This window comes from Equus caballus, chromosome X (genome assembly GCF_041296265.1).
Source record: "Equus caballus isolate H_3958 breed thoroughbred chromosome X, TB-T2T, whole genome shotgun sequence".
Taxonomy (NCBI): Eukaryota; Metazoa; Chordata; class Mammalia; order Perissodactyla; family Equidae; genus Equus; species Equus caballus.
The window spans coordinates 124,574,374-124,597,990 of NC_091715.1; the positions used below are offsets into that span (position 1 = coordinate 124,574,374).

The 23,617-nt window shown below is 51.8% G+C and overlaps 2 protein-coding genes and 1 long non-coding RNA gene across 7 annotated transcripts in view; 1 reads left to right on the forward strand and 2 right to left on the reverse strand.

Annotated features, from left to right (window-relative positions):
* ELF4 (E74 like ETS transcription factor 4) overlaps positions 1 to 2,899 on the reverse strand; it is a 37,275-nt gene extending 34,376 nt beyond the window's left edge. Inside the window, exon 1 of one of the 4 annotated variants that reach the window (XM_023633976.2) lies at positions 2,433 to 2,899. The gene's annotated coding sequence lies outside the window, so the exon portion shown is untranslated. Of the gene's footprint in view, positions 1 to 2,144; positions 2,400 to 2,432 lie in introns of those variants that run through there. The other 3 variants (XM_023633979.2, XM_023633978.2, XM_070257995.1) reach the window with 3 other exon arrangements.
* LOC138921937 (uncharacterized) lies at positions 2,322 to 18,393 on the forward strand. The gene is made up of 2 exons (XR_011434950.1): positions 2,322 to 2,531; positions 17,952 to 18,393. It is a non-coding gene; the product is annotated as an uncharacterized lncRNA (long non-coding RNA).
* Positions 16,849 to 23,617, reverse strand: part of AIFM1 (apoptosis inducing factor mitochondria associated 1) — a 30,900-nt gene continuing 24,131 nt past the window's right edge. For both annotated transcript variants that reach the window (XM_001915156.6, XM_001915163.6), the window contains exons 12-16: positions 22,836 to 22,976; positions 21,054 to 21,196; positions 19,472 to 19,596; positions 17,450 to 17,646; positions 16,849 to 17,115 (exon numbers count right to left, since the gene is read on the reverse strand). In XM_001915156.6, coding sequence (XP_001915191.1) covers positions 17,044 to 17,115; positions 17,450 to 17,646; positions 19,472 to 19,596; positions 21,054 to 21,196; positions 22,836 to 22,976 — 678 coding nt within the window. In that variant the 3' untranslated portion in view covers positions 16,849 to 17,043. The remainder of the gene's footprint in view (positions 17,116 to 17,449; positions 17,647 to 19,471; positions 19,597 to 21,053; positions 21,197 to 22,835; positions 22,977 to 23,617) is intronic.

A 23,617-nucleotide genomic window follows, 5' to 3' on the forward strand; every position in this document is an offset into this window, starting at 1 on the left:
CAGCTTACGTGTATTGATATATTTGATCCTCAGGGCAATATTATAAGGTAAGTCTCATTTGACAGACGAGGAAACTGAGGCATAGAATTGACTGGAATCATACAGCTAGTAAATAACAAAGCTGGGGTTTAGACCCAGACAATCCGGCTCTAGCGACTGGAGGTAAAATAAGAATGTTGGGTGTCGGGGGTGAGGGCAGGGTGGCGAGGGCCAAGGCCAAGCTTAGGAGCAGGGATTTCCCTGGAAAAGCAATCCCCTCAGCCTGCGTCTGGCTGCGCCTCTCGGGGACAAAAGCCCTAATTTTGCAGGCTGGGGCATTTTGGACATCCTATCAATCAGGCCCATGAATGACAGAGCACAGCACCCTCATTTTTAGATCCCACTGTAGGACAGAGGAGACAGAAGCCACTGTGCCACCACTTAGCACTAGGCAGGGGCAGGGTGGATGTCAGGCCCCCAGCTTGTCCAGGGGTGGGCGCCAGTTCCTGAGCAACCACGGAGCAAACAGCGCAGCAGTGGGAGGAATGCCAGACATAGTTGCAAACAAGCCACTCCTTCGGCTCACAGCTAGAGGCTGGGTGAGGGTGGCAACGTGGAGCCTGCTCAACGGTCCCCCCTCAAGACATCTCAGGCTTTGAACCCAGTCCCAGAGACAACCACATGCAAGGCAGCCTTTTCCCTACACCCTCCAGGATAGGAGGTCCACCAGGATAGCTGTCTTTCTCTTAACTCTAGACAGCTCCCCACTAGGCTGTTTCTGCTCTGGGGCCACTGAATTAATGGTTGAGAAAGTGCCTTATAACCGGTAAAACCCTGTGTAACTAACTTCCAGGAGGGACTTGCATTCTTGCCAGGCATACGTGTTCCCTGGTCATTTTCAGTGACAAAGTGTCCTGTCTCCCCAAAAGGGAGAGCTAGATCTGTTCCCTTCACCCCCTTCCAACCTGGGCATTCAGGCCAGGGGTCAGCTCACAAGGGGTGAGTCCCCAATGGGCGTGCCCACCAGCTGTTTGAGGCCAGCAGTGGTGGCTCAGGCCCTGGGGTGGTGACCTCACTTCCGCTCCTACCTCCCCACCTCCCCAGCACTCCTCCCACTTGAGGCCCCACCAGGCCAAAATCGAGAAGTCCAAGGTTAACTGTTCCTCCCCACTTTAAGAGCTAATTAAAATGATTAGCCACAATGAACTGTAAAACATTAACCAGAAGAAGCTGCAGGACCAGACAGGCCTCTATCTCGGGCAGAGGGATGAGGGGCAGGAATCAAACGGCCATCAAATCCCATGACTGGGGTGTGGTGGTGGCGGGGGCAGCCAGGGAGAACCTGGCTGAGCCGAGGTGCCAAGGGGTCAGGAGGTGACTCTGGTCAGGAAGGCCATGTCCTGGCATACAGTTGTGAGGAAAGGGCGGCAGAGCTAGGGTGCGGTGGAGCGACCAGGAATTCACAAAGCCGCTACCGCCTCAGCAGTCTCCAAAAGCAAGGCGCTGTCGGCAAAGGACCTCGCGCTGGGCGGCTGCTGAATCTCCTTGCCGGCAGCAGAGGAGGGAACAGAGAGGCGGGAGAAATGGGGAGAGCGGGAACGCGGGAGCGGGAAGGCTGGCGGCTGGCTCACACGGAAACACCGGCCCCTGCCAAGAGGTCTCTATTTTGGCGATCCATTTATTCAAGTCATAAGTGTGTGTGTGTGTGTGTGTGTGTGAGAGAGAGAGAGAGAGAGAGAGTGTGTGTGTGTGCGTGCGTGCGTGTTACCCTAAGGCGCCTGGCCATAGAAGCAAGCCCTAGGGGTCGCCCGATCAATCTAGCAGCCCCACCACAGTTCCCGCCCGACCTCTTGCCCTCGGGCACCAAGCTTTTGGGGGCCTGCTGTCACGACTGGCCTTGTCACAGTTGTCCCGGGTCGCGGGAAGACTGGCCCCCGCCCCAACTCGGGAAATCGATTCCGCTTCTACCCCGGGATCAGGAGCTCGGGTGCCCCAACACACACGCGGTGGGGCGAGGCAAGGGCGGGACTCGACACGCCGCGGCTCTCCCATCCTTCCCTGGGCCCCCAACCCCTACACGCTGGAGCCCCGGCGCCCCCGAGCCCGCCCTCAGGCAAACTTTTCGAGGTCTCCGAAGGCTCGAAGAACCGGCGCCATCGACGTACCTGAGGCTGAGTGGGCTCGGTCGCCGGGCCGGGGTCGGTCGCCGTGGTCCCCTCCCCGCTCTGGGGGCCGAGACGCGGGTCCCCAGCCTGGCCAGCCCACCTTCTCCCCTCGGAAGCCGGGCCGGTTAAGTGGCGCCGGGACCTCGGCGCCGGCGAAAGGAGAAGTGGAAGTTGAGCGCGGCGCCCGGTCGGTCCCCGCGGCCGCCGGGGCCACCGTCCCCCTCCCTGTTTCCCTCCCTCCTTTCCTCCCTGCCCGCCTGCCCCAGCGGCCCCGCGCCCGTGACTCACCTCGGCGCCGGGGCAGGCTGGTCCGGGCGGGCGAGGCGCAGGGCTCTCCCACACGTCGCGCCGCCAATGGCAAGTTGGAGGGCGAGATGCAAATACCAGGTGAGACGGCGGCGGCGCCCCTGATAAAACGACTCCGGGGGGCGGGGTGGAGCGCGGGGGAGCTGGGTGGAAGCCCAGGAGGGCCAGGCCGAGGGAGGGGGCGGCGGGGGCGCCCGGGGAGGGGGCGGGAGCCAGCGGAGACCTGCACTGAGACAACCGAGCGAAAGGGGAAATTGCACTAGAGACACACACGTCCCCGCAGGCGGCGGCTGGGGCGGGCGCGAAGGAGGCAGGGCGGGAGGGAGGGAAGAGCCGGAGGGAGGGACCGACGGGAGGGACCGCAGGCGGGCGGGGTGGGGGAGGGAGCGAGGGAGGGACGCGGCGTCTTGGTGGAAACAGCGCCCCTCCACCCCCGGCCCGCCGCGGTCGCCAGCACGGCAGGGGGAGCCGTGCCAGGGACCCGGGCGGCCTCTCCTTCCCCTCCCGGCTCACTCGCCCCCGGGGGACGGCAAGAGCAGGGCCCCCGCAGAGCCCATGTCTCGAGACCCTGCCGTGGCCAGCGCGCCCCACTCTGCTCACACGCGGCGGGTCCTGGGGCTCTCAGCTCCCTGTCGGGGCCCTTCCCGGCGAAGCCCCCGCACAATGCCTCAGAGAGAAATCCTTTCCCGGGGGACTCTGGAGGGTGATGTCCAGCCCCCTCGGCCTGTGCAGTCCACTCGCATGAAGCCTTTGGCCCCAGCCCTGCACTCCAGATTATTGAGCGCCTGCTGTGCGCAGACCTGGCAGGAGGGCGGGCTGAGCGAGTGGGTGAGGCCAGGAGATGCCCAGAGGATACAATTTGGGAACTACATGCCAAACACTGAGGAATCCTGGGCCAAATGCGTCGTGCGCTTGGGGTGACTGGAGAGTTTGGGGGACTTCTTAAGGAAGTACAGCCTAAGGCTCCTGGTGGGGGAGGCCAGGAGCATGTGGATCAGGGGAAGTCTTGGGGGGAGAGGGGCTGGTGCAGCAGGTGCAAAGGCGGCCAGAGTTGTGGTGCTGGGAGAAAGCTATGCCCCTCTTCTGTCCAAAGCCAGGCTGCTCTGCTTGAGGCACCCACTTGAACCCAAGTCTCCCATTCTATCTCCCCCTTACCCTCTCCTCTGGCCTGCCTCAGCATCCATACCAGCCCTCCCCCCCCACCCCCAGCTAGGAGGCTCTAGGAGGAGTTGGCTAGGAATTGTCACTCCTTATAGCTCCAGCACGGTCAGGAGATGGGGCCCAGCCAGGCCTCGGGCCTCAGGCCTTGCATCTCCTTGGCAGAAAGCAGTAAAGCTGATGGGGCCCCAGGGGAGGAGGGCCCTATGAGAGGCAAGGTTGGCCAAAGGGCCTGCGGTTCAGGGACCTGCTCCGCCAGCAGTATCTGCCTGCTTCCTCAGCCTTGAGAAAGGATCATCCTTGGCACAGAACTGGAGGACAGGAGTGATGGTGGATGATGCTGGTGAAGGCAGCTGCAGATTACAGATTTCCAGGAGAAGACCTAGGGGCTAGACAGGGGCACTGGTCCTTGAGACCGCTTGGCTACCTATAGCCAAGTCACTGAAATAAGCACCAAGAAGAAATTTCCACTTTGTTCTTTTATAAGTGGGCACGCTTTCCCCAGGGGATTCTGGATTCTGGAGACACACAGTTCTCTGCTGGTCTCTTGCCCGTAAGACTTTCCTCTCAAAATTGTGGTAGGTCCCAGCCATCCCTAAGCCCCCTTTACCTTTACCTTGAAACTCCTAATGGACACACACACATGCACACGCACTGTCCCATTTTGCTAAGAGTTCAGTGGTCTCTAACATCAGACAGACCTGGGTTCCTATTCCAGCTGCACCATTTACCAGTTGTGTCTTTGGGCATGTCACTCAAGCTCTCTGAGCCTCACTTCCCTTGTGTTTTACATTGGGGATAATAAGAACCTACCTCACAAGGCTGTGCTGAGGATTGAATGAGATAACCTATGTCTATGGCAGTGCCTGGTGCTTAGTAAGCCCTCAATAAATGTTAGCTACCCGCAGCATCATCTTCATCCTCATTTCACTTTTCTCAACCCAGCTCTCGGGACAAAGTCTGATAGGCCAGGCCAGATGCTGCTCAGGACTAATGGTGGATCCCTCTTAGGAGTGTTTGTGGTTTAAACCAAGGCTGAACCCTCAAGGCAGGGAAGAACCAGAGGAGAGGTCTTCCTCTTGGGAAGGACAGGGAGAGAGGTCAGCGCTATGCTGACCAGCTCACAGTGACTGACCCTAATGCCTGCCAGTGACCTGGAGCCCATGGCTTGTGGGAATCCCATAAGTTCCCACCTTCCCCAGCCACTGGGAACCGACCACAGCCCCATGATCTGGGAGTTGCAGCCAAAGCAAACCCCCCCCCCCTTGGTGAAAATCTTGTGCCGACCTTACCTTGGGGAGCCATGGGCCACCTGAATGACCTTCCTGACTCTGTGGCTCCAGGTCAGCCTGGCTGCCTTTCCTGATGACCTTGCTTCTCCCCAGCCTGCCGGCCCTTCCCTTCCTGGCTCCCTGCTCTTCTACCTACCCACTGGGTGAGCCTCAGCCAGGTGGGGCCGGCCGCCTGAGATCACCAGTCCTGACGACAGCCACGCTGTCTCTGCCAATGGCTCATTCCCTGACTTGGCAGGAATTCCCCTTCTCGAGTTGCCCGTGGATGCTAGGGCTGCACCATCCAGTGTGCACTCTCAGCCTCTCTCCTTCCGTCCCTGTTTGTCCCCCACTCTCCAACCCCAACTCGGTCCTCTCAGGCCTCAGAGCCTGGGTCCTTCCAGGAGCAAAGGGGCCTCCTGGCTGCCCACAGTCAGTGTAGGGCCACCTCCCCACTTCTGCCCTCAACTTATCTTTCCACCTTGGCAAGCTTCTCAGCCCCTCTTTGCCCCCTCTTTCAAGCAGGGCCTGATAGCCTGCATTCTTCTGCACATCACCCCAGGTTCTCCGGAGACAAGGTGGCTGGTTGCTTCTCCCCTCCCTTAACCCCTTGGCCTCAACAAATTCTATTCAAGCCTGTGACCAGAACAAAATACCACGGTGCCACAGTTTCTGTGGCCATGGCCCCTACTTCCCAGGAGACACATGCTAGAAAAGTCACCTATCAATCAGACTCTTGGAATGAGAAGCATATTCAAAAGCCAGGAGAGAAGTTATAGTTTAAAAGGGATCCTGCCACCTGTAAAGCTGAGAAGCCCCCTGTAATCCTTTCTACACAGCCAGCAATCATTCCTCTGTTGATATGTTCAATAACTCCAGGTTTGCCTCTATTGGGTTTCCATGACAAGATAGATCCAAATGACAGACAGAAATCTCTAAGTCCCAGGTTGCAAGGAGTGTTTGTTCTAAAAAGATTGTTGAGGAGCTGCAAAACGGAAGAATTCTTTGGGATAGGTTATGCCCAAATGCTCCTTCCCGGGATGACGGTCTGTTGCCCTGGCCCGTTTTGGGGGGTAGTGGGGGTGGGGTTGTGCCCGGGCCAAAGCACAGGCAGGCAGTTGGGAGGATGCAGTTGGGAGCAACTTCCCAGATCATGATTTTCATCAGGCCAGCCACCTTCCTCGACTGGGCTCTTGGAAAGCCACTTGGCCCCCCCACCTGACCCTGCTCTTTAAAATGGAGAGTTATACATTTCCCCTCCAGGCCTCTGCTGCCACAGGCCCCAGCATCGCGAGAGCCCTTACAAAACTTCGGAGGACCGCTAGGTTTCACTTCTTGGAGGGCCAGACAGCAGCTCAGGGGCCTGCCTGGAGAGAGACAACAGCCTGACATAGGAGGTGCTGCAGGCCTTGAGGGAACACTCGCCGCGTCCGCCCTGGGTGCGGCAGCTGCTAGGAGGCCCTGTCCCCATTGCGCGCACAGCCGGGGCAGCGGGCCCAGTGTTGAGGAAACAGATCCAGTGCCCTTCAGGCCGGCCTTCTGGGTTGGTGGGAGATTTGAGGGGTGGAGGGAGGTGGGGAGGCCGAGTCCTGTGGTTCATTTGCAAAAAATAAGGAAGAAGTGGCTTCAGGCAGAGTATAGCAAATGAGGGCAAGCCCCCTGGAGTCTCTAATCCCACTTGTCCCTATCCTTATCTTGGAGCCAGGGCTCAGCCTGGAAAAGTCCCCGGGCCCAGGGCCCAGGGCCCAGGGCCGAGGGCAGACGCCTGCTCTGGGGCGCCGATCAGAGGCAGCACAGCATCCAGAGTTTTCAAGCCATTGTCCAGTGGAACCAGCGTTAACCCCTCAACCCCCAACATCTGCGGGCCCAACACCCATCTCGTGTGGCGGGCAGCCTCACTGTGCCCCACAGCCCCTCAGAGACTCGAAATGATGCTCCAAAGATGCCTCCCCTCATGGCCCGCAGGAAAAAAGAGTGGGCCTAAGGAGGCCTTGGCCCAAGGGGCTGCTGCTAGCAGGTGGGGATTGGGATGGTGGGGCAGAGGAACACCAACACATGGAGGCCTTGTGGGAGGAAATTGCCCAGCAATTTCTTTGAGCCCTTGAGTATGCTGGAGGACAAGGACACAGCAGCGGTTAAGCTGGACATTCCTTCCTGAGATGGAGAGGAGGCTCAGGGAAGTGGAGGGGGCTCCAGTCACATTGCATGGAGTGCTGCATATTATATACGACGAATGGCGCCCCTTGGAGTTGTGCAGGGAGGTGGCAGTAAGGACAGACCCAGGAGAGTTGGGGAGGAACACTTGAATGGAAGCAAAGATCAGGAAGGGCTCAGACTGGGACACCACAGTGGGGACACTGGGCTTCACTCCAGATCCTTGAGACGGGATGAGGTGGGGTAGTGGAGAGAAGCTGTGAGGGGGACTCGTCAGCCCCCAATTTCACCCACTTCACATCCTGCCAAGGGGCGGTTCCGGGCTGAGGTTTGTACCAGGAGGTAGATGATTCTGCTCTTTCATGGTTGCCCCATCCCACAGAGGGGAGAGGACAAGCTTGAGACAGGCGCTGGACAGAGGCCCAATAAGAAGGCAGCCACTCCTCAGTTTCCCCACCCTGCCCCCATGACAGGGGTCGAGGGTTGTTGTTGTTGTTTAATCCAGAAAAACACAACATTTAATGTCTATAAAGGTGCAGTATGAGTCATTTCACGGAATGTCTAGGCCCCTTCGCTGGCAGCAAACAAACTTTCCAGCCCTCTTTTGAGGAAGCTATCCAACTCGGCTCTGCTGCTGGTTTGTGTGTGAGTATGGGAGTGATTGTGTGGGTCTGTGTGTGGGATGGGTCTCTGTAGGGCCTTGCCTGCCTCTGTGTGTCGATGTGGGTCTCAGATATGAGTGAGGCCGGAGCCTGTGTGTGCGCGCGCGCGTGAGCATGCGTGTGGGCTCAACTCTGGATGTGTTGAGTCCCCTCGTGCGTGCATCTGTGTTTGTGGAGGGCGTATGCATGTGTGTGTCTGCAAGGCAGTATGGTATGTGAGCCTGTGCGTCTGAGGGTGTCTACGTGTACATTTTTTCCTCATCACTGCCAAAATTATCTTCCCATCTCTCCGCTCATGAAGTGAAGGGCTGGCTGAGGGAAGCTAGCAGTCCAAAAGGGGGGCAGCTGGGGAGGGGAGAGTGGCTGGAGGGAAACCAAAGCAATTCCACTCATCGGAGGAAAGTGTCAGCCAAGGATGAAACTGAAACCGAGGCAGCAGCTCGAAGGCACCAGCACCCTGGGATCGTCCCTGGGCTTCGGTTCCTCCCACTCCCCCGCCCCCTCCAGCCGGCTGTGGAGATTAGTCAGCCTGAAATTCCCATCCCTGCAGCCTCCACTCCACTCCGGGTTGAGGCAGTGAGGCTGGGCTAGAAATTGGCCTGTGATTAGCACCTGACCCCATTAGCACCTATTATCACATTAACACAAATTAGTATATCAGATCCTCTCCCAGTCACCTGGTGGGGCACAGCGCCAGGCTGGAGGGAGAGGCCACAGCTTAGGCCCTGCTCCGGGAGGAGAAGCCAGCGGGAGGGCATCAAGGCAAGGGGCAGGCTGAGGACTCTGGCAGGTCAGGTTGGGCTCAAGAAAGAGAGGACAGGGGAGATCAAGCTTTCACAATATGATCCTTTTCCTAGGTCATGCTCTGGGAGGAGACACCTTGAGGAAGGGGTTAGTAAAAAGGAGGGGGTTTCCAGGAATAGCTGGGCACCGCCCTGTAGGAAGGAGGCCCGGGCTCTGAGGTCTGGGCGGGAGACAGACGGTATTTCTCCTGGCACACAGTGAAACCTGGGAACGTTTAGGATCCTTTGGGGTTTTTTTCCCCTTTCCTCTTCTTTATGGAAAATCCTTAGATAACTTTCTCAGATGGCTTTGGACATTCTGAAAGCAGGGGAGCTGGACTGACTGACAGGGGAGAAGAGGCACCCAGAACATTAGTACAGGGCATTACTTTTATATCTTGGCACAGAAAAGGGAGACACACTCTACCCATCTATTTATATGTAAAGTTGTATCATGGGAATAGCCACTGGAGCCTCTGGAAAGGGTGAGGCTGGAGCCCCCAACAACTTTTTTTTTTCAGCTTAAAGGTGTCTGGCCACAGGTTATTTTTGTGCCCTGATACTCTCAATATGTTAACCAAACAGCCACCACATAACCATGAACCAACACGGGGAAGGTCAGCAGCATCATGGCTTCTATAGCTCAGGGCCTGCACGAAGGTAGGACACAAAGCTCTATCTACCAAGGCCAAGGTTGCAAGTTTGAGCCCCAGATGGGCCTCTTGGCTTTTTTTCTTACACAGCTGCTGAAGACTGGATGGACAAGCAAGAATCCCTAAGCATCGCTCGTCATCCAGCCCAAGGCTGAGCTGACCCCTTATCCCTCATCTAGGCCGAGCCTTGATCCCAGACTGCGCCCCAGCCTTGGCCAGTCTATCCCTATGCAAGAGATGCATTCTTCGTCTTAAGGGAGCCTGGCTAGAGAGTGGCCGTTCAGGGAAACCCACCCCCAATGCCCCAGACGTGACTCAAAGTTTCCATTCTACTGCCCGCGGGTCAAGAGCGCCACCCCCGGAGAGGAGACGAAAGATGGCCCCTAAACCGCAATCCCTTTGCTGAAAGTAAGCCGCCCCGAGCCCTGCGGGGCCCAGGAGGTGGCCCGAGGGACTGTGAAGAAGCGCGCCCGAGCCAGCCCTACGCCCGGGCACTAGCACAGCAGGCCGGCTCTCTGGATCTCCCGCCGCTCGGGTGCGAGCGCTGGCCCGAGGGGCAGGGGGGTTCCGGCGGCCCCTCCAGCCTGTCCCTCGCCACCCCCGTTCCCGGCTTGCGCGCCTTCCCAACCCGGGCTCCCCGCTGCGGCCGAGCTCCACCCCGGCCGCGGGCGTGCGCCCAGGGCGCCTCCGCAGCGCCACCTGCAGGCGGAGGGCGCTGCACGGCCACTCGCGCTGAGGCGGGAACTGGCAGCTGGCAGGGGCGTGGGGATGGGGGGAGGAGGCGCGGGCGGAGGCGGAGGCGAGGTCGCCTCCTGTGGCCCGAGTTGCGTCGCGGGCGCGCGGCCTCCTCTCGCCACCGCAGTCCCGAGCGGCCTGGGTAGCCCCGAGCCCTGCCCCGCGCCCGGCCCGGCGGAGGCGGCGGCGCTCCGACCTTCCACTCCTGCTGCTGCGCTCCGAGCGGCCTCTTGCCCCGGGCGCCTCTTCTCGGGAAGCAGTGAAGTCACAAGGAGCCCGATCCGCTGACTCATGAGAATCCTCCCCCCCCCCCCCCCCCGCCCCGGCACACCCCTTGAAACTTCCCCTCAATCCCTTCTTTCCTGCTCCCGCCCCCCCTTCCTCCTGTCCCGTCAGGAGAGCGAGGGCGCCTCCGGACTCCCCAGGACGGACTCAGCGGGCCAGCTGCGAGGGAGGTGGCAGGCGAGAGTCCCCACGGAGACCTCCGCGCCTGTCCCAGCCCGGGCACTCTGCGCTGTCGTGGGGCGCACAGGGAATTCCCGGGATGGAACTGCGTCTTTGCAACTTTGGGCAAAACTCCCACCGAGGCATCCTGTCCCAAGTATCCACCTCACACAGGGAGCGCCTGCTGAGGGGAGGGCATTTGGGGACCTCCTTCTCTCCTCAGGGCTTCTGGACTGGCTGGGGAGGTCACTTGGAAGCTGAGGTCCCTTTGGATCCTACTGTTCCAATGAACAGGCCAGCACCAGGACAAATGTGGGGTGCTCCGAGCCATGACCTGCCCTGACCCCTGCATTTAGTCAAGCTGATCACCTGAGAGGGGGCCCTTCCTCCTAGAACGTGGTCCTGGCCTAGGCCAGGTTGAAGTAGAGGTGACTTTAAGGCCAAGGATTCTAACTGTTTTCACCACCACCCCTACCTCCCCCCACAACGCACTGTGCCCCTAGTTTGAGGACTGCCACTGGAGCAGGAGACCAGAATCCCACACTGGTTGCTTGGGATATTAGTCTCTACAAGGTGGCTGAGGGAAGGCTTCAAGCTAGAGGGCCCCTGCTGGCCTCCAAAATGCCTAAAACTCCTCTTCCCCTCTGGAGGGGCAGCGGTCCTTAACCATCTTTTTCTGCCCAGCAAATCGTGACACTGGACTTTCTTTCTTTCCCTGTACTCAGTTTCCTTTTGTCACTACTGTAGGAGCCGCGTGGTGAAGCTTGCAAGCTTCCTGGCTCACTTGCCAATGTACTTTGGGCCAGGGCTCTGCCAAGGCCATGGCCAATGTGGAAATGGCCATGGACCAAGAGCAAGGGGGGTGTACAGGTTGGTCTCAGGGCTTGGGGCTTACATGGCATATGTGGGGGGGCGGTTTCTGAGCTCTTATCTTGCCATCAAGTTGAGAGCTGCCCTGGGTTATGGTGGCTATCCACCCACCAGCTCTGCAGGGCATGTTTGTTGGGGATTGGGAGCCATTAAATGGTTATGTAGGAATGTATGTCCTAGGATCATGACTGAGATTAGTCCCAACAGAAAGCCTTCCTGGGGAAATTCTGAGCTTGAAGCCAAGCTTTTTTTAGGGCCTGAAGGATGCCACCTTTCATGGAACCCAGTTTTGCGGCTATCAAACTCTCCATGGAGAGCAGTTAAGGCAAGGTGCAATTTCTAGGGGTCCTAGGTCTAGATATATCTTGCTAGGTCAAAGAATCATAAACCACAAACTAAACAAAAACAAATAAAAAAAACAAAACCTGTACATCTAGTTGAGCCAAAAGGACAGCAGAACAATGTGGGAAGATGTTTGCCAAGGGCTTTGGGTCCCATTGGCATCTGCTCTGGACCTTAGAGATGAAAAGCAACTGAGTCCATGGACAGATGAAGAAAGTCCTGTGCAAGCACTGGCAGACTTCTCCATACACAGGAGGTTAGAGGTGAGGGGAGGGATAATCTAGTCTGTTCCCCTCACTTTACAGATGAGGCTGCTGAGACTAGGAAAGTAGCGGTCCTGGGTCATCCAGGAGTGAATGGCAGAGCCAAGACTCAAATCCAGAAGAGTGCTCTTTCCACGGAGCTCCACTGCTTCGAGAGAAAAAAACACGGGCAGGGAGCACTTATTGGAACCTGAGGAAGAAACACAGGGAGAAGGGAAACAAGGAGGGGAGACCACAGAGATTCCGAGAGGAAGGAGGGAAAATGAAGGGGCTGAAGAAAAGAGAAGAGAAAGAGGTGTAATCTCTTTGGGCAAGAAGAATGTCAGCTCCATCCTCTGTGTTAAGCATGGTAAACATATCCATGTTCTGTTCCTAGAGATGATAGAGAAGATAAAACCATAGAATAGAGGAAGAACCATGATCAAAGGATCAGTGAAAGGAAAGTCTAGACTAGATAGAAACAGAATAATAAAGCAATCTGAGGAGTAATGAAGTTCCAATCTGAACTCACACATCATACTCTCAGCATTTATGTTGCGCTGCTAGTTCCTGGTGACCTGTCTGTGTCTGCCACTAGGTTATAAAGCCACTGAAGGCAGGGACTATGTATTACTCATCTTCTTATCTCCAGGGCCTATCTACCATAGCATGCAGTAGTTGCGAAGTAAATGTTTGCTAGCTGACCAATAAATGCATTTGTGAATGTATGTATGTATTCATAAATTCAACACCCATGTTAGGGGCTCCTCCAGAAGCATCTCTGTGTTGCGCTGCAAATGCCAAGATATCATAGGCATTTCCTTGGAAGCCAGGCACCTCTGTCTGCAGACACCAGACACGAGTCCTGGGCTTTCCCCAACTGAGACACAGACCCTGGAGGCTCCCCTGGGACTAGGTAAGGTCTTCAGGAAGGTACAAGACTTGCAAAATTCACGGGGTCTCTCTCTGGTAGTGGGCCTCCAGAAGATATTTTGGCTCTGTCTCCAAATTGTCAATGCCCCCACCAGCCAAAGACCATCAGGACACTCTTGTGGTTGAATGGGCTGGGTTTATTTATTTATTTTTAAAGATTTCATTTTTCCTTTTTCTCCCCAAAGCCCCCCGGTACATAGTTGTGTACTTTTAGTTGGGGATCCTTCTAGTTGTGGCGTGTGGGATGCCCCCTCAACATGGCCTAATGAGCGGTGTCATGTCCGCACCCATGATCCGAACCGGCGAAACCCTGGGCCTCCGAAGCAGAGTGAGTGAACCTAACCACTAGGCCAAGGGGCCGGACCCCCAAGCTGGGTTTATTGCTCACTGCAGTGAGGGGGAATGCACTCCATGGGGAACCACGGGATGTCTCAGGAAGAGGGTGCTAGAAAGGACTTCTCATAGCCTTTGAGCTGGGCTGGGTGGTTTAGGGGAGGATTTAAGGAAGCGGGGCTGGCTCTGGATTGGATGCTGTCAGGAAGCAGGGATAATTCGATGACTGAGTGTCTTATTAAATAAATCTTATCCAATAAGAGGGCAGACTAGGGTGAGGTTAAAACTGCAATTTGTAAGGAAGCAGCAGTCACTCAGATTAGCCAGGAGAGAGCGGGTGTAGGGTCATTTCTATGGTTTGGGGAACGTTCATGTTTTTGTCTGTGCTCACACATGATTATGGAGTAAGTCTTGTTTTTTTGTCTAGATCCTCCCTGGTCAGAGTGGCCTTGTACGCTGTTAATGTCTTGTGAATCTGTTTACATTCAACAGAACACCCAGGCCTAGCAGTGAGCGCCAGGCCAGTTTGTAGCAACACCAAGGCCTAGCCGACAGTCTCTGGCCAGCTTCTGAAGGATACCAGGGACTGTGTTTCTCTTTCTCAAAATGTCCATTTTGAGATGATCCCTGTTTTCCAACCAGGGCTTGGCAGTCCAGTATCTAAATATTTAGACCCTCCCTGTACTCTGACCCAGTCACACCCATCTGTGGAACCAGCCAGGCAGGGGAACGTCATCACTGGCTTGGGCCGTGCGTCTCTGTGTGTGGTTTTGCGTACATGTGTCTGTGCCCACCAGAAATTCCCTGATAAGATGGGAAAGAGGCTAGAGGCAGTCCTACTCACCTCTGGGCCCAGCAGGGCTTCCCCTCTGCCCTGAGAGCAAGGCACTGGGATTGAGTCCCAACCATCTCTAGGTCAGCAAGGGTGCCCCGCTTTAGGTGGAGTCAGAGAAGGACAGAGGGGATATTGCAGCAGCCAAACTTGGAGAGGAGCGGGAAAGGGAAGGGGTAGTGGTGGAAGGGAGGGGAGAGTTCCTTTGTATAAATGGGTCTCTAGAGAAGCTGATTTTCCTTCAAGGAAACAGGCTGCAGTAGGTCACTGTGGATTCCCCACCCCCATCCCTTTCTGCTTTAAGCCTCTTGTCTCCAAAACAGGCCCTGTTGATTAGAACAACAACAAAAAAGTCACATATGTTGACCTCATTCTCCACCAAGAGGCTTACTCTGACCCCTTTCCAATCAAACACACTTCCTTCCCTCGGGTCCATCCCTCCAGCTAAAGTACGAGGACATTGCCTGCTGTGCCTTACAGGTGGCCAGGCAAAGGCTAGTACCATCACGAAGTGGTGACGGGATGCCATTGGATGTCATTTGTAAAATGGCAAAGAAGAGTGAGGCTGAAGTCAAGTGGGTGGGCTCCAAATGCTTGATATTTTGGCAGAGCCCCAACTCTTCTTTGCAGGGTGTGACTAGCCTGGTACCGCCCCGTGCTGTGGCCCAGCTAATCACAGGCCTGCTATTGAGGGCCAAACCTCAAGTGGCAGTGTTTGGCTGTACAGTCAGAAATTGGTCGCTGTGATCCTTGAGGGCCTGGACAGATCAAACACATCCTGGATTAAGTGGCGAGTCGCAGCAGTGGGTGAAGTGAAGGGGGTTTGAACGTCCTCCCATAACCTGAATTGCAGAGAACAGAGGCCACAAGGCAGGGGCTCATTTTTGCAGCAAGCCCTGTTATCTAGCATCATCCAACCAAGCAACCAAGGACTTGTTCAGCACTTTGCCAGGGCTTTGGTGGGTGGAGCACGTGGTCCCCATCTTGAGAACAAGTGTCTGCTCTGGGATAGTTTACAATCCATTTAGGGAGCGAACACTAATAATGCAGAGAATGACCTACAGAACAATGAAGTTCAAAGGCAGTAAGTGCAACTGCAGTTCAGAGATGAGAGAAATATGTATGGGCACTTGTCCAACTGGTCCCACATCATCAAGATAGGACTTGATTTGGGCCTTGAAAGATGCAGAAGATTTGGATAGGTAAAAAGGAATTCCAGGTAAAATGGCATTCCAGACATGAAGGGCATGAACAGAAGTTTAAAGGTGGCGATAGACCAGATGTGTATGCGTGCATGTGCACGTGGGTGTGAGGTCATGGGAAAGGTCAGACAGGCAGAGTGGGCTGAGAGCAGGAGTTCCCAGCAAGATTTGACTTTGATGTGGTTGGTGACAGGGAGTCACTGTACATTGTTCAGCAGGGGCGGAGGGTGGACATGGTCCGAGTGATGCTTTAGGAAGTGATCCAGCAGCAGTGGCTGACTGAGGGTGGATGCTCTGGTGGATCTCTCCCTTCTTGGTGTGTCCACAGTACTTTGCGTTACCTTTCTATGGACATACCTCGCTGTACTGTATGCCCACGTTCACAAGTCTGCCTTCCTCACTGACACCAGAGTTCGTTAAGACAAGTGGCCATGTTTTCCCCATGTTCCTATTCTGGTATCTCACTGGCTTATAGTAGGCACAAAATGAACACTGATTATATGAATAGATCATTTCATTTTAATTAAGTGAATTACAACGACATACCATGCAAGGATGACAACTGTCAGAGAATTAGACTAAATTTCACAAAACACTAAAACAAATCACAAGTTGGTCTTTTTAAAAATGATTTGTGAACCACTTCAGGATCTTAGCGTGTCTTACCGCCACCTGTGGAAGCAGCAGTTCTTAATGTATAATAAATCCTCTCACAGGCCACGGGATGAGCTTCCTGCGTATGGATTTGGATGTGTCCTGCATCAGATCATGTTTCACTAAACCTGTACACACATAGTAAGAACCTGTTCTAGGGCAGCTAACTCTTAAAGTGGACATGTTTCTTGCTCTAGTGTTTAGAAGGGATTTCGTCGTAGCTGCAACTCCCTTTAAACAAACCCAATATTGAAAAAATCTAGACTGGTAATAATTTTCTCTTTACAAAAAGATCCATGATAGGAATCCTGAAAGCAGTAAAACTTTCCTCTTAATTGAAATAAGATTTGATTTTGAAAAGTTAAGTAATCTGAAATGCAAAGCAGGAGTTGATTTCTGAAATGTTGACTCCTGTTCGCAGGAAATCCTGTGTCAAATGAGGTGTGCCTACAAGCCTAGTTAGATAAGAGGAGCTGGCAGAGGGCAGGCTTCTAGTTTGGGGGACCGTGGGCGGAGGAGTTGAGATCATGATCCCTCAAGGAGTCAGTCTCCAGGTTTAGCCATGAAGCACCAGGTCTCTGCACCCCGGTTCCTGTTCCCAGTAAATGTCCTTTATGGCCCCCCCACAGGACCAATTCAGCTGTGACAGTGGGTACACACAGGAGCTATTCCAGGTAAAGCAGGCTATTCCATATGTTTATGTGTTCACTCATTCAACAGTGATTTACTAAGCACCTACTGTGAGCCAGAACCTGTGCTAAGCTCTGGAGATATAACCATGAGCAAGACATTAAAGCCATGGCTCTGGCTTCCAGGAAGCCGCAGAGCAGCAGGGAGCTATATAAACAGGGAACAGGCCTGGAAGGGCCAGGAAAGTCTTCACAGAGAGCAGGAGCTTCCCCAGAGGAGCGGAGAAGGGTCGAGTGCTATGGGCAGAGGCCACTGCTGGTGCGTACAGAGAGGGCTGGAGGGGTGAGAGAGTTCAGGGAACGGAAGGCAGTGCAGAGTGTGGAGCAGGGAATGTAAGGCCGACAAAAATCACACCCTCGGTAGGAGCTCCACTCTGCTTGCTCTCTAATATGCGCAGCTTTCCTCCCTTTACCCACCCACTCCCCCTCAAAGAGAAGAGAATTTAGTTTAGAAGAATCAGGTTTTATTTAGTGATGTGAACGTTAAGAATTTGCCTGCATGGTTGAAATATTCACAAAGGACTTGATCATTCACACTCGTACACACAGAGGAAGTCTGCTGAATACAAAATGCTCCTTTACCCATCCGAGCTGCTGTCAGGGATGGTGAAGTGCTTGCTTCCGCTACTGAGGGGCTTCAGTCTTCATGAATGTTGAATAGTTTGGCTACTTCATTGAGATCTTCATGTTGCTCACCGTCCTTAATGATCTGAGGGAGAGAATAACAGGGGTCACCAACTCACTCCGTGTGCACTCAGGCTGGGCCACACAGTGTCAGCCTGGGCCAGGCCCCACATCACACTGGGAGGGAGTTGTGGGAGCAGTCTTCTACTGACCCCAAATGAGTGTTGGCCCACTCCCAGGCCACCCAGCCAAGTCCTGAGTGAAAAAGACACATTCCTGAGCCAAAGCCATACCTTTCTTCTGCTCAGGCACCATTTGACCTGGGTGGACAATGCACAGCAGGGCACCTGAGGAAGTCACGGGAGCATTTTCTGGTCCACACTTCCCATGTTCCCCTAAGAGCTCTGACAGGCACTTACCTTCCTTGCTATCGGCATTCGGTTGAAGATGTTCCACAGCACGATCCCCACCACCACCTTGTCCCTGAGGTAGAAGATGACACCTTTGCCATAGTCCTCCCCTTGGGTGGGGGCTTGGGGGACTGCAGGGTTGCCGGAAGGAATAGCGATTTCTGAGGCCTCAGACTCTGTCTCACTCTCTGATCGGATACCAGTACCTGTGGCCAACCCCCCAAACAAACAAAGTCAAAACAAAACACAGTCAGATGTTATGAGCTTGGGAAATTCTAGAAGGCAAGTGTCCTTCAACACCTGCTTCAATCTGCTTCTAGATGATTGTTTTTCTACACCCCCTCAATAAACATTGGCCTTCTCCAGCCCCTCTCCATTGACAAAGCCAACAAAAGCTCTTCCCTGCCAGCTACGGGCACTCGGTCAGTCTGACCCAAAACTTCCTTCCCTTACTATCTCATTTTATTTATTTATTCATTTACTTGTTTTCTTTCTTTTTTTTTTTTTTTAGGAAGATTAGCCCTGAGCTAAGATCTGCTGCCAATCCTCCTCTTTTTGCTGAGGAAGACTGGCCCTGAGCTAACATCTGTGCCCATCTTCCTCTACTTTATATGTGGGACGCCTGCCACAGCATGGTTTGCCAAGTAGTGCCATGTCTGCACCTGGGATCTGAACCGGCGAACCCCGGGCCGCTGAAAGGGCACGTGCGAACTTAACCGCTGCGCCACCAGGCAGGCCCTTACTATCTCATTTTAAATTTATGCTATGGATATTTCCTGGTGTCTGGATTTCTTCAAACTGCAGAAGACTTGCTCTTGTCCTCTGAGAAACATTCTAGAGCTGTAGGGTCCAGTACAGCAGCCACTAGCCACATATAGTTATTCTAATTAAAATTAATTCAAATTTAATTTATTGTAATTAAAATTAAATAAAATGTAAAATTCAGTTCCTCATTTGCACTAGCCACATTTCAAGTGCTAAATAGCCACATGCGGCTAGTGGCTGATGTGTTGGACAGAGCAGAGATAGAACATTGCCATCATAGCAGAAAGCTGCATTGGACAGCGCTGCTAGAGAGACACTGGCCAAAGCAAGAGAAGGCATTTCCATATGGAAAAAGCATAGTGGAGGTGTTTCCTCTTGGGGAGGGGGTAGTATGGGGAGGAGGTACCTTGTCTTCTGAGAACAATCAGGCTCCAAGTAATACTGCCCAGTGGACAGAGTGGTGACCTGGAGTTTATAAGCCCCTGGGTCCCCCTCCTGGATACACTTCCCAGGAGAGGTCAGAATTAAGGAGTCAGTATATATAATTCATTTGGATTACACAGGAAAAAGACCTACATTTCCATATGTCTTGCTTTCTCCTTAAAAAACAATCTGTTCTTGAAACGTCTCTGACAAGAGGACACTGAGGTTAAATGACTTCAGCCAAGGTCATGGAAGGGAGAGAGAATAGGCCTAGGAGTTAATGAAAAAGATGTGTGTGGGAGAGAAGTTCATTCCGAGAGAGATGCCTCCCATCCAAAGAAAACCTGGCTTTACGATCTGACAAATGGAATCCGAGGCAGCCGAGGAACTGCTCAGCCCAGCTCTTCACTGTCCAGGGCCCATGGAGGACAGCAGGTCCTAAACTGAGTCTCGCTCAGGCCTAGTTTTTAGGATTAGCAGGAAGCCAAAAAAAAAAAAAAAAAAAAAAAAAACCTCTAAAAATGTTCAGGTTTTCTTCATCTTGCAGGTCTTCCTATTCCCTAGAGATAAACTAAACAACAGAGTCGTTGAGCCAGTCACTGTCCAGAGTCTAGGATGGACACCCACAATATCTGAGTCTACGCTTTGACAAGGATACCTGATTTTGCCAGTTCTCAGACCACTAAAGAGTGAGGGCTTCGGGTTTGGTTTATTTTAAAGCACAAGATGAAGAGAGGCTTTCACTGACAGTTCTCTCTGGCCAATACAGAAACCCCTTGTGCAGGAGAAGCTGGACCACTGCTTCTCAATGCTCTCCCAAGAGGAGTGGTTGGGCTTCCTTACCTGACTGCTCCGTGGCAGATTTTGGGTTGTCTTGTGCTGTTGCTTTTGCAAAAACACCAACTGTGGGCAAACTACTGTCCACAAGACCAATAGCTTCATAGCCAACATCGGGGCCCAAATCACTCCTAAGGAAGGAGAGAAGAGGGTGTTCTGTCAAGGAACTGTAAAGAATGACAGGGTAGAACACTTTCTCTAAGACACCACACTTTCATGCCAACCAAAGAATCTGGTATGTGAAACAAGAAAAACGCCAAACTGATCTGTTGCCTGCTAGGGCATCTGGGGACAATTGTGAGAAAGCATGATTACCCCAAGCAGCTTTTCTTTTCCTTAAGAAGCCATTGTACAAATCACATATCTATAAAATGATCTACACTTTCTTAAATGTATTCATACTTTTATTTGGGGTGTGATAGGTTCCCCACATTTACTGTTCACTACCCTCCTTTAACTTCCTTTAAGTCCTAAAACTGCCTTTTTAAAGCTTTAAAGAGTGCTCCATATTTATGGAATTCAGAATCTGAGATATTTTATGGTTTCATTAACCCTCTTAACCCTCTTATGGTTTCATTCTTAACCCTCTTTTTTCAAGGCTGGAATGCTTTCTATGAAGAGGCACCTTCATCCACTTGGCCATTTGATTTTAACTGTTCTTCTTGGAAACCTTTGCTCTCATCATCACGCTGTTCTAAATATGCTAGGAACTTCACAGAATATTTGCGGCACAGACACACCATCGTTTTGGAATCATCTAGGCTACTCGAGCTGTTCTGTTTCTGGTACTCTACATTTTGTTGTCTTCTTGGTCACAGAAGCTCATTGTGCTGATGTCTTCAGGGAACAGTCTGCCATGACTTCTTGGATTCTGTTCCTGGAACCTGACTGATAATTGTATAGCGCTGGACTATTTCTTTCCTAACTGCGTTATCTTACATGGGTTGACCCTGCAATCTATCTGGTATGTTTTTGCTGCCCACTCATAAAACTGTGTGATTGTCCTAAAATGTACTCCCCACTAGCTGAGAATTTCCCCAATAGAAACTGCTTAGAGGCTTCTGAAACCTTGAAGTTTTTGACGTACCCCGTCTTTCAAGTCAACAAGATGAAAGTGTGCCGAGTAGCACCAGTCCCAGGACTCAGGAATGTCCACTGCTAACTTTTCTCTCTCCAGAAAACTGCCCATATATGCCTGACCTTGAATCACTGATTTTAAGGGCTACAAATGAGTGGGCTGCCTTTTTTGTCAGTATGTTGGGCTTATTAGGGGTAGCAGGAAAGAGCGAATTAACATATACTGTTGCCTATACCTAAGAGTACACTTTTGTACCATTGACTGTAGGTCAAACTCTGTGCTATTTTACCAGAAGGGCTGATGCCATCTCCATTCAGTCACCTAGTCTAACTTAGGCCAAATGGGATCCTTTTTCAAAAAGGCTGCTCAGGGGTAGAATGCGTGGACATGAGATGGATTTTTTTCTCCTCTGTATGAAGCTAACTGGCCCACAACGAAACCAAACCATAACTCTGATTCCATTACTTCTGTGTTCTAACCAGTTGAGTCCTCAAGGCACAAAACTATTACCAGAACATTGACTGATGCCAGTATGGCTTAGCAGCTCCAGTCATATTTTCTCCAGCCAATCTTCCGCTCACAACAGCGTGATCATGGTGCTCTACCCGCCTCCTACCCAACTTTATATCGTAGAAGCATGCGGCATCTCCTGCCTTTGGAGACAAATACATTACATGAGCACATGATTAAACAGCAAATTAAAGACAGAACATAAACTTTTTGGGCTCAAAAAATCTTGCGATGTTAACTAATTAATGTTTTTCATCTACAGGCCAGAATCATACCTACAGTATCAAAAACAGTTGAGATTCTGTTTTTTAAAACCTACTCTATGTTTCCAGAAAGCTAACCTAAATCTTCTATGCTCCAGTTTACCTCTATTTCTTCTCATTCTGCCCTTAGCAGAGATAGGATATTTAATAACCATGATCTGTAGAACATTCTTTTCTATGGGTGGAAACCAGTTTTCAGATATGACTGCCTCTTACCTAGAAATCTTTTCCAAGATAAGATTTTTTTTCGTCCTTCAGTATTCATTCATTCATTCAACAAATATTTTCAGAGAACTTATTCAGTACAAAGTATTATACTGACTGAGTTGCTGAGACGAACCTGACATGGACCTTGCCCATAAGGAGCGTATAACCCAGCTGAGGAAGGTGCAGCATTGTTCCTCACTTCAGTGCAAGGCAAACAAGCCGTGTGCCATGTGAGAGACACAGATTAAAGGAGCTCAGTGTTTCAAGCAGACAGAGAGAACCCCTGGCTGGAGGTGAACAAGGCCAGCTCCACGAAGGATGTGGGATGTGTGCTCTCTGACCCTTTGTTCATCTTTGTGCCTATTCAGACTCCCTGAAAGCAACCTAAAAATCCAATACATGAGCAATGGCAAAATAAACTATGAAATCCACTTAATGGAATATTATACAGTCATTAAACTGTTGACAGAATCTGAAGCAACATGAAAAATGCTTATGTTATAATATTAAGTGAAAAAGAGAAGAAGACAAATGTTTATACCTAGTATATTCACCATGACCATCTACAGCAAAGAAAAAAATTCTATGCACAAGAAAATAAAGGGAAAAAATACACCAGACCATCAGTGGTTGCTGCAGGTGATCTCCCCCTTTCTTGTTGGTGTCTTCCATATTATGCATATTGCTTTCATAACAAGTTAAAAAATCCAGTACACTTTATCTTTAAAAAAAAATACTTAAGGAAAAACACCCTTCAAAGTTCCTATGTCCTTAGTTGCAGAGTCACAATCAAACACAATACACTAGTAATGATCTAACAATGGGGAAATTACCTCATGGTTCCTACATACTATAGTCTTATTTGTGTCATAATAGATTTTTAAAAACAGCCAAAAATAGTAGTCAAGGAAAATGAAAACAGAGTAATTTTCCTTTCTAGAGAATGTTATAAAACTGCCTCATCCTCCATTCCCTGCACTCACGCTGGGGCAGAGGGAACAGCAGATCAGTCTGAAAGCTGTAAACACACCCGCCAGGATGATGCTGATGGCGGCCGCCAACAGTAGAACCGGAAGAGCTCTACTTCTGTAGGCACACGCACGTTCATTTCCTTTTCCACTAGTTTGCAGCATGAGGCCATACCTGGTTTTGTAAATCAAGCAGTTCACAAGTTTCTGTTCTCCACCCTCGGCCTCCAAACACTCTGACGCTATTTGGGTAAGCTGCTGATGCGCTTTAGCATATCACCGGGCAGACCTGCTCAGAGGATAGGGACAAAGAAGCACGCCTGGTCTTGCTGTAGCACACTTACCACCCAGATGTTAGAGCGTGCTTGGAGCTCTGCATTCACCCGGAAGCCTCCAAAATCTGAGTCTATCTCTAGTCCGCCAGTCTTGGCCAACTCAACATTGGGCTCCAGGCCCACAGCTGCCACTATGTGGTCAGTTTCTACCTGAGAAAAAAAAGAAATAATTCAGTCAATTACAATTTCTACATATGCCTATGGACATAGCAACTGTACATGATGTCATTAAGAAATGGGGCTCAACTCAATAACAAAAAAAAACCCAGTTAAAAAATAGGTAGAGGATTTGAACAGACATTTTTCCACAGAAGATGCACAGATCATCAACAGGCACATGAAAAGATTCAATATGACTAATTATTAAGGAAATGCAGATCAAAACAATAATGAGATATCACCTCAAGCCCAACAGAATGGCTATTATTAGAAAGACAAGAAATAACAAGTGTTGGAGAGGATGTGGAGAAAAGGGAACCCTCATACACTGCTACTAGGAATATAAATTGGTGCAGCCACAATGGAAAACAGTATGGAGATTCCTCAAAACATTAAAAATAGAACTACCATGTGATCCAGCTATTCCACTTCTGGGTATTTATCTGAAGAAAATGAGAACACTAATTTGAAAAGATACATGCACCCCTATGTTCATTGCAGCATTATTCACAATAGCCAAGACTTGGAAACAACCTAAGTGCCCATCAATGGATGAATGGATAAAGAAGATGCAGTATATATGCATAATGGAATATTATTCAGCCATCAAAAATGAAATCTTGTCATTTGTG